General features: G+C 41.6%; 1 protein-coding gene across 7 annotated transcripts in view; it reads right to left on the bottom strand.

The window, feature by feature from the left end:
* Window positions 1-1,821: 1,821 nt before the first annotated feature.
* Window positions 1,822-10,816, bottom strand: part of chl1a (cell adhesion molecule L1-like a) — a 53,483-nt gene continuing 44,488 nt past the window's right edge. For 2 of the 7 annotated variants that reach the window (XM_028582331.1, XM_028582332.1), the window contains exons 24-29: window positions 10,682-10,744; window positions 10,123-10,236; window positions 9,642-9,803; window positions 9,127-9,307; window positions 7,900-7,972; window positions 3,072-3,157 (exon numbers count right to left, since the gene is read on the bottom strand). In XM_028582331.1, the coding sequence (XP_028438132.1) occupies window positions 7,945-7,972; window positions 9,127-9,307; window positions 9,642-9,803; window positions 10,123-10,236; window positions 10,682-10,744 (548 nt within the window). In that variant the 3' untranslated portion in view covers window positions 3,072-3,157; window positions 7,900-7,944. Of the gene's footprint in view, window positions 3,158-7,899; window positions 7,973-9,126; window positions 9,308-9,641; window positions 9,822-10,098; window positions 10,237-10,681; window positions 10,745-10,816 lie in introns of all 7 variants that reach the window. The other 5 variants (XM_028582333.1, XM_028582338.1, XM_028582334.1 and 2 more) reach the window with 5 other exon arrangements.

Here is a 10,816-nt window from a genome sequence, read left to right as displayed (position 1 = left end):
AAAGTGCTCAAATTTTGTCCTTGAGAGCGTTTGCGTGTGCTGCTCTCAATAGGCCCGACAGACTGTTTGTTTGACGCCTTGTCTTTGAGAAAGCGGGAACTGTGACATTGGTTTAACTATTGATGCCGATTCCTCTGCAAATGCATCCCTTCAAAAGCAGCCAAAGAGAAGAAGGTCCATAGGTCTTCCATTCCAGGAGCATCTTCCGAAACACCCATCACACTGACAGTGTTCATTATTGATGAGATCTTCATGGCCATAGTGTTACCTTCTTCTTTACTGGGTAGCTACAGCGTAAACTCCATACAGTATCTCGCACCTTGAGAAAATGTAAATCTTCCCTGCGTGCTACAGTGTCCTGTCCTTGCAGCATCTTCAGTTGGTATAAGGTTGATGCAACGCCAACGAGTAGTCACAGCCCATGGTTACTGGGCTGAACTCACAGTATGTGTCAGTATGCTATTGATTTCCTCCCAGCAGGCAATTTCCAGGGTACTAAATATCAGCTCCGATCAAATTGACTGAAATGGAGTGAGCTCGAATCTATGAGTTTGTGTGCAAGTGTGCAGCGATAACATGAGCAAAACACCACGCAAAACAAGGCTGTTCCATTTAACATGGATCCAAGTGATGTAGATGTCCCTACCCTTGCTCGTTCCAAAACAGGGCTAATATATTTGACTTTTATGAAAGGGTCACCTGCACGTCCTCCAGACAGATTTAGCAGAGCAAAAAAGCTGCTTGTGTGACACTTGGGTGGGGGGGACGGGAGTAATCTTTTGTTGTTGTTTAGAGGTTTTAACGTTCCACGGAGAAAGCAATTTTAAAACGGATGAGGGCATAATCCCCAACAATACAGGGATTATGTCTTTAAATGACCTTTATCTTGCCATGAAGCATTGAGTGCTTTTCAACTCTACTATCCCAAGTCTGGTTTGATTACAGCTACAATGCCTAGCCTATTTATAATCACCAGGCTATAGACAGACTATACAGCTGCAGGGAGACTGCATTCAAAATGGAAGATAAGGACCTCCAATTTATCTTAGAGATAGGCAATAAATCCATTGACAAAAGTGAGAGGAAGCTGATGTGAAGTAAAATAAGCATTTTATAATAGTTTTGTCCTTTAAGAAATGCTCAGACTCTGACTGAGATTTCTTCCTGCCTTTGAATGCATGATAATTTGAAATGTTTCATTTCACTCACAGTTGTTCACTTTGGTTTGGTTTGGAATTTTGGGACAAACAAATATGGTAAATAAGGGGGAAAAAAATCTTCCTTTTGAACCTCTGAGCTTTTTTTATGACAAGGCTCAAAAGTAATGGAGTGAATCAGAAGGGTAGTTGAGCGGTTTTAGAAGCTCCCACCAAATGATGGATGAGTCGATCATCATCTTTGTTAGTTGGGATTTCTGCCTCATCAAAGGTGCTATATTTTCTCCTCGGAAATTGAAGGGGAGAGCTGCTTTGTTTCAGATAACTGGAGCAATGTGACCTGGCTCCAATTATTTAAACCAAGTAATGGAAAACAGATTGACTTCAATGTTGACTATACTGTATATTTAATAGCTGAACTTTCTCGTACTTTTGCTTTTTGTCCTCAGTATCTTCAAAGCAACAACAAAATGCAGTTTGGTTGTTAAAGTTTCTCGGGTTTGCATTTCTATAGACCAAATGTCCTCTTACTTAAATATGAAATACAATATGCTATGTGGTTTGACAAAGTTAAACATCTAAGAATCTTCTTTGTTTTTAAAGAGGGCTTTGTATTTTAAAAGAGTCTAGTGGTGAATCTTTAAACATAAAAAATAAGCCTTGATAGCCAATGAAACATTTATTACTTTGTAGCTGGCATTGCTGCTGTATTCGGCATGGTTACATCTGTTTAAGGAAGATTGTTGAATTGGACAAATCTCAAATCTCAACATCCTTGATGAATATTTTAGCAACATTCACTATACATGTGAGGATTCATTGCATGTATTGCGACAAACTGCTTTAGTTTCAAAACCTCCTCTTAACCTCCTAACCCATTACTGGCGCTTTAAAGTGAATGCTCACCAATTAAGAGTTTAGATAAGTTGCTTAAATACATGTATTCATATTTCCTATCCAGAGATAAATGCAGCAATACACTTATCACTTTGACCGTCTTGCTAATTAATTTATATATCCTTGATGTAATTCCCCCAACTAACCAGGGGCATGGTTGGTTGGGCGAATTACAGCAAAGGAATTTGATACTTAAATTTGTTCTTGTGTCAATGTTATTTGTTTTAGTTAATGTTCTTATGTTTACGTTGTTGTCTCCTGATTGATAAAGCAATAAAAAAAGTTCCAAAATATGTTCGGTATAATGATATAAAATGTATCTTCAGCATGTTGATAATAAACAAACTATCAACTTTCACACTTTTGCATATCAACATGCATATTAACAAAAGTCAGAAACATAAAATTACATAAATAAAATAGACAGTAATGGACAGAAAATGACTACAGTAGATATTGATTCCACTGTGTGTTAAATGAATGAACACAGGTTGTACATGCATGTGTATTTATACTGCATGTGTCTCATCCACTGTGTAAAAAAAATACATACTGTACTGGACATTTTCATTGTTCAATATACACAGCTTAAGATCATGGCTTATAGATACAAAAACACTTTATTTTCATTAATAAAATCTTGAAAAACTCAAATGATACAGGTCATTCTCTTACAGTATGTACAAAGACTTACATGGTTTAATATGTACTGTATGGTGGGTGTATTCTTTCCTTTCCAGTCCCTGGGCAAAACTTCTGCACATTTGAGTCATTTTTATTTCCCCATATTTGGCTATTCAAGTTATATGTAATGCCAGTGAAGCTACATTTTAACCAGTATCTTGAAAAGAGTTTGAAAAGATTTGAAGCAGACTGTTTTCTCTGGAAGTAGGTTTTATGCAGTGACTGGTCTGGGTCCACTAGGCTCACTAACAGAGCCTCTGTGCTTGCGTCCGGAATATTCTCCAATAAATGAACCATCCTCACTGAATTCTCTTCCACCATCGGCATAGTCAACCAGGCTGTCTCTGCTGATGCTGTCTCCCAACGCGTCATTCAGGGAACACGAGCTACTGCCCTTCAGTGGCTTCTCTTCGCTGTCACTGCCATCAACAACAACAGAGAGGGATGGTCAGGGTCAGTGGTGCACTGCTTATGTTCACAATCAACGCTCATGGCACTTAGACGCTGACACACAAGCACACATACACAATATCATGTATAACCACACATAAACACCAGCATACAGAGCCAGTACAGTACTATTAAATGATAGCCTTCACAAACACACACACATGCATGCAGAAACGCGTGCACGCACAAACACACACACACAGACACACACACAAACGCTCCAAGTCACAAAGCGAGTTCTTGTGGTTTCAGTACATCACTACGGGTGGTAGGCAGGGGTGGATGCGGTGGCTGCACAGCAGGAAAGGGAGCACAAGGGAGGCGGGGAAGACTTGCTACAATCACTTCACTAATTGCTAATTGCCAAGGCTTCAAGACCAAAGGCAATTTCAAATCTCTTTAGAACCAGCAATGGAAATTGCCAGAGTGCAGTGAAAAAAAAAGACAAGTGGGAGGTTTGTGTGTGTGTGTGTGTGTGTGTGTGGGAGGTGGGGGGCTTAGATTGAGAAAAGGGAGAAAGGGGAAAGAGGTGGAGCATATGCAATCCCAGACAAACAGCCTGTCATTCCTGGTATTCCCGAGGGGCCCACACGCGGACCGAGGAGATTAGATGCCAATTTAAGGCTGGGCAAGTGGCCAACTCGCAGGTGTCTCACTATAAGATGCAGGGTCACCTCAAAACACTGAGGATATTTTCCCTCCCTGTCCTCTTTTCTAATTCTCTCTCTCTCTCTCTCTCTCTCTCTCTCTCTCTCTCTCTCTCTCTCTCTCTCTCTCTCTCTCTCTCTCTCTCTCTCTCTCTCTCTCTCTCTCTCTCTCTCTCTCTCTCTCCTCATAACACAGAGCATCTGCGTTCAGAGACAACACTCAGGTGGCTGGTATATGATAGTGCCATTTGAGGCGTACTGTAGTTGACACCTATGTCAAATACACGATTAACATTTTAAGAAGTGTTTCAGAGCAGAGACATGGTTCAAGCTACGATTACAAATCAGGTCTCCTTCACAGGGATTTTTTATAACCAATCTTATCTATCCTATTTCATGAGGCCCTTTACCATGCAAGCCACATATGGTCCGCATTTCAACTCTTATCAAACCTTTCTCTGACGACTCTCGCGCTGAAGATAAGTGGCCGTTATCTAAGAGCAGTGGAATGCCATAGCCGCCGCAGCACGCCCACAGTGACTTTGAATACAGTGATAAAAATGAGGCTGAGGGCTTTTGAGCCACAGCTCTCATTCAGGACCTTGGTGAGGATCCAGCTCAGTCTCAGCGGTTGCTGTGAAAAGGCTTTCCTTGAGCCTCACAAACAGGAGAGAGATGGAGGCACATCGCCAGACAGAAGGTAATTCAATTTGTCTTGCCATTGACCCATGCCGACTTGGTTTGGGGGCAGCACAGAAATGTCAGGTGGAAGGAGGATTTCTTTCCCCCTCTCTTTGCACCTGAAGTTGTATTTATTTTAGTTTGAAGGGGTCTATAGGAAAACCTCTCTGCTGCCATCTCCCTAATTGCACATGGAAATGAAGATGAGAGCTAAGATGAGAAAAAAGGAGGAGCAGGGGTAAAAATAGAAAATTACAGATAAATTAGCTGTGGACAAAATTGCATCACACTGTTGGCTAACAGCTAGGACACCTGCTGTTCTTGCAGTGGACAGAGGGGCAAGGCGGCAGAGGGCTGTCTCCAAAGAGAAATAATTTGAAGCATAATTACCACTTGTCAGCTCCACAGACACGTGACATACCAATGGCTGGTCTATTGCCGTCAGAGATTCAAAGAGCACAAGAGAGCCTTAAATGCAGCTCTTAAGCCAGGAGAACAACATCATAGTAAGGCTAAGGGCACTCTGGGGGGACAGTATTCAGAACAGCCTCATGAAACCAACCATGAGAGGCATCCTAAGTAGGTTGCTGCCAAACATATGCATCAGTTTACAAACTCACATTAGCATACATGTAGCTTCTTCTGCCTCATGCGCTCCAATGTGAACTTGGTATCAGAACTACAATCAAAAGTATATAAATTAATTTGGACAGCAGAATTGTGTGCTTTCCTGGGTCTTCCATCAGTGTTATAACTCATAGAAATGCTTAAAGTGTGTTTGAAAGCCACTTTAGCATTGGCTCGGCAATTGAGTCATTGGTATCGATCAACACCCTCTCCATTTACAAAAATATAGTAGTTTTAATTTATGGGACAGTAAAAACGTACTGATTACATCTTTAAGCTATATACAGTAATCTATAAAAAGGGCTGCATTATTTTCTGTTCAACAGAATTATAGACTTGGCAAGAATCACAGGAGTGCAATTGGCAGCAACCACACATTTATGAGTAATCATGTTCTAAATAATATGATGACGAGCAGAATCAAAGCGGACAGAAGAGGCTATTTTAAGTGATTTCTGTTGCGTGTGCACAAACAAACACGCCACTGTCACACAGTTGCTGCAGTGCTGTCAAGCAAAATAGGATTGAGCCGGTTTCCCTAAACTGTCACTGTAGCAGCAAAACAACGCAAACAATGGGAATTCAACAGCTATTATAAAGTACAATAGCTGTCTGCTTCGGGCTTTAAGGCCCCATTTTTCCACCCATTTGCCATGCTAACTTTGTGCCCATTTCATTGAATGTAAGACATATTAGAGGTACTTAAAACATAACCTTAATAGGTTTAGTAGGCAGCTGATATAAGAGTTTAAAATGTTTAATAGCATTACAGCTGTTGTCTAAGAACAGTCACACTTCCCTCAATCTTTTTGCTCAATCCTATCATTCACTTCAAGCAAAGTCCATGCAACTACTGAAAGTTTACTGTTTTGGTGCGAGCTTCAGCATTCCAGGAAACACAACATGGACAATAAAGTTAGTAAGTAATTAACTAAACTTACATGTCAAAGTTCACCTTTGTTCAGTTTTGACCTACGAATTGGTGGCATGGTTGGCCACTAGCCTGTTTTGTACAATATTACTGTATTGGCCTGAATGTAAGGCAATATTGTTCTAAGGTTTGGTGTTAAAGGTCCCATGGCATGAAAATTTCACTTTATGAGGTTTTTTAACATTAATATGAGTTCCCCCAGCCTGCCTATTGTCCCCCAGTGGCTAGAAATGGCGATAGGTGTAAACCAAGCCCTGGGTATCCTGCTCTGCCTTTGAGAAAATGAAAGCTCAGATGGGCCGATCTGGAATCTGCTCCTTATGAGGTCACAAGGTTACCTCCCCTTTCTCTGCTTTGCCCGCCCAGAGAATTTGGCCCACCCATGAGAGAGAGACATCATGGCTTTCAAACGTGCAAAGTGGCAGTTGGTCAAGGCCCCACCCCCACCCTCCACCTTGCCCCCCCTCTCTCCTCCTCAATAGCTACAGACACAGAAATGGCACATACTAAGGAAAGCTCATTGTGGAACTGGCTCTAGTGGCTGTAATTCTGCACCAAGGCTGAATTTCGGGAAAGAGACTTCAGATACAGTATTAGGGGACCAATAAGGTTTATATAAAAGCATCCAAAGATCACCATGTCATGGGACCTTTAAGGCCATAGTGCGTAGTTTCTGTGTCCCTCATGAGGAATTGTAAATAATGTTTCTGTGGTCGAAAGTCGCCGGATGACACCAATTTCTGAACATAGCCATACTGAGAAATACAGAGAGTTGTGTAGAGTGGATAGTCTAATTAGCTTTGTATCAACTCTTTTGGCAATGGATTGATTGTAACGGACGTTCATTTTTATAAAAAAAAGTTACGCACTAAAGCTTTAAGTGGGGGTTGACTAGACAATTACATATTTGTGGCTATGTTTTGTGATGATGTTTATCTCTGTCTGTCCGTCCTAAACATCAGACATTTTACATCAGACATTATCTAAATGCTAAAAAATACTAACAGCCAGAGAAAATCATTTTGACTGCTTCCAAGAGCCTGAGAGTGTGTGTGTGTGTGTGTGTGTGTGTGTGTGTGTGTGTGTGTGTGTGTGTGTGTGTGTGTGTACACAAACACGTGTTCATTATGCTTTAATTTTCATGTTTCACTTTTATAAACATATGCAAGCATTGTGTGCTGAAGTAGTTAGGTTTATATTATATCTGACATAATGTGTGTATACAGCACCATGTATTGGCTTTTCTTTCTTTTTTGTTTTCGCTTGCCTCTGAAGGTAATGTAAGTCGTGTCCTGTTCGCCCATGTGGGCCAATATTCATTCATTCATATATGTAGCATATGTACTGTATACACATGCAGACGCACACACAGTAACACACAAAATAAGCTAAAGCCAAGCTGACTCACTCACACACACACACACACACACACACACACACACACACACACACACACAATGTGATTGGAATATGACAACTAAATAATAGCACATATTTCCAACTAAAGGGGAGCAAAGCACATGTTTTTGTTCCCCACTACTCCTAACTACACCGTGTGATTACCTAGCCCATTAAATGATGAGAACAATGGCTTCTAGGCTGATCCTGGTAAAGCCCATGAATGCATGGTTTGCTTTTGGGATGGGAGAGAAAAACATTACTGTGACACATGACAAATGACTTTCTCAGGCAGAATATATTTAACATATGGTTGTTAGATTAATATTGCTCCAATGCAATGCATTTCAAGGAGATAAAAAAGTGGCATTTCCTTAGCACACTTTGGCACTGCAGCTCTCCTCTGCAAAGCAGGAGTACAGCTCACCTGTATTCACAGAAGGTGTCATCATTCATCCCTTGTGACTCTACGTCAGGGTGGAGGTCCTCCTTCTCTTTCACTGCAGGGGGAGCAGGACAGACATTTTAGTACCATTGTTAAAGAGCAGCACTTTCATCCATGGATGTAATTACAAATGATGTGTGGTAGGATTGTGTCTTTAACATTTCCAAAGGGAAACAGTAGCATCCGCCTCTGTTAGTTTTAATCGACCTCAGTGATTTTTGTCAGACGATTCTTGGCAACAAGAGCAACAGCAAACTCAACATTAATGCATAGATGTACAGGAATAAATAATCTGAAATGTCACTTGTGTGTATAAGAGTTGAAATTTAAAAGTAAGAACTGAAAAGCTTTTGAGAACAAGTCTACCACACTGAAAGCCTCACTTCTGTGCTACACAGCAGCTACACAGCAGCTCTTTGTGTAAATATGCCTTAAAAAAATACCAGTTGCTTTCAAGAGAGACAAAAGAAGGGTTCCATGAGAAGAGTTGTATGAGCAAAGGAGGGAATCCAAAGAAGCTGATGAAAAATTCAGTGCTTCATGTCAAAAGCTACAGGCAAAGAGGGGGAGTGGTGGGGATAAGACGAGAAAGCAGGTTAAGAGGAGAGAAACTGAGTGAGAAGACACGTCACAGGTAGGTACCAATGTGAGAATGAATTTGGCTCTGATACAAGACAGCACAAAGGTGCAGGAGAAGGTCTTCACAGGTGAGGGGTGGAGAGGTGTGGAACAAAGCCAACAGGTTCCCACTCGTCTGGCTTGACAAGGTAAGTAATCAGAGGTACAGGGCAAAACTAACCGGGCCAAGCAATGTTTTTGACAATGCAGTAAAGCCTATGGTAGCTGCATGCGTCTTGTGGACAGTTTATTTGCGGTTAATGATGTGGGGCTTGGCAGGGTTGGCATGCGTCATTGTCCCACATGCATGCATAATGCATTTCCAAATGGGGTTGGTGTATGGGGGGTCAGGGTTGAGGCCCAATGCACATTTTCATTCTTTTAGGAGGTCAACCAAAATTCTATCAAAAGTCAAATCAAAGCGCCGTCCTGTAAAACTGTTGATGTTTAAAGATTTTAGAGATAATTAAATTGCTTATAACCAAGTCAGACGGATATTGGCTACATGTATGCATGTCATGATTTGAATTTTGGTTGGCTTCCTGAAGCTAGACGACAAGGGGACCCAACCCTGGTCAAAGGCTAACTGACCTTTTTCCATGGAGAACATGTCTCGTCGCTGGGTCGGCGGCGGCGTACCTGCATACTTGCCACCTTTGTTTCTCCGCACAAAGCAGGCCATGAGTGTGACGAGGGTGAGGAGCGCCACAGCACACATGGTCCCAATGAACCAGCCCTGGGTCGAAAAAGTCGCTCCGCTGACCTGTTGCGCCTGCGAACAAAAACAGCAAAGAGACGCGCTACTTCAGACGCTGGTCTATTTGAGTATGATAGTCCCCTCAAGCGCTCCTCATACAACTTTATCTTTGACTGAAAACATGATGGATTCTAGTTTGAGAGGATGTTCTCACGTCGTATTTGACTCACATTCCCTTCAGCTACAACACTCTATCTCTTCTGAAAGAATATTAAATAGGAAAAAAACAAATGAACTCACATTTACCACAGTCAATATCAATTTTTCAATGGTATCCTTGTATTGTTATGACAGGTCAGAGCTCCAATCACTAAACTCTATTGACTGCGCCGCCTTTCTCTTCTCTCACCTTTGACTTGAGTCTCGATAACGTCTTCAAAAATGCTAGCGTTATCGAGCAGCCTCTTGGCCATGAGGCGCACGGTGTACATCGTCCCAGGTTTGAGCCCATCAATTACGTGGAAACTTTGAGAAGTGTTAACAGCCTCTGAAATCCGCCAGTTACCATCACCTACACAGCCAAGCACAAGGAGTGCACAAGCAGCAAGTCTGTATTAGCATTCATGGGATCGAAAAAGAAGATAGGATAAGCTATGCCAATTAATAAATAGTTCTTAAGTTATGAAATGTATTTGTTGTACTAAATATAACTTCAAATACATCTGCATACATTTTGAAGCAATCATGGGAAATGATGGAAGTAGCCATGTAGATGCTAGGCTTATAATATAATTTTAGATGTTTATATAAAAGCTTCTAGTTGTACACATGATGCACACTAACATTCCTATCTAATGTTTAGCAAGACAGGGACAGGAAAAGTAGCTTACGGTTATTCATATAAGCCACATAAAGCTCAGAGTCCTGCTGCTCTTCTCTGGCAGTCCAGCTGATTTTGGCAAAGGTGTCACTCACATAAGAGCTTATGTTCAACAGGGCTGGAACTGATAAGGAGAAGAAATAGTAGGAGGAAAATAAGGAGGAGAGGAAAACACAGACAGGCACAGAGAAAAGGAGAAAGAAGGCAAGGAAAGAGGATTAGCAGAGGCAAATAGGTTCCCGTGCAGTTTGAGAACAGTGCAGCTAGCAGAAACCCTTCAAGATGACAGTTCAAAAGGGAATGCTGGGCCCCAGACTTAATTGAGTGGAGCTGGATTTTGGCTCATAAAGGGTAGATATAGAGATCGTGGGCGGGAGTGACATCTAGTCTTCACTCTCTCTTAAGCAAAGCTGGCATTTCCTGACGCCTCCCCCACTATGAGCGAATATCAGAAAAGAATGAAACGACTCCCTGTCTCGAATCCCATTGTTAGTTTAAAGTTGAAGGTACATCAAGATGAGATCACAGGGATATAATTTGCTGTACATGTGTGAGTGTGAGCTATATACCTAAAGAAGGATGAGTAGAATTGCCTGCGATAGAGCTGGGAAAAGAGAGAGAGCAGTTGTGGCCTGAAATGAAAGAGAAGCCTCAGATGTTAGATTCCTGCAACAATGCTGTCGGGTCTAATACTTTAGATTGTG

This window comes from Perca flavescens, chromosome 7 (assembly GCF_004354835.1).
Source record: "Perca flavescens isolate YP-PL-M2 chromosome 7, PFLA_1.0, whole genome shotgun sequence".
Classification (NCBI taxonomy): Eukaryota; Metazoa; Chordata; class Actinopteri; order Perciformes; family Percidae; genus Perca; species Perca flavescens.
The sequence above is the reverse complement of the archived record's forward strand: the minus strand, read 5'-3'. Positions and strand labels throughout refer to the sequence as shown.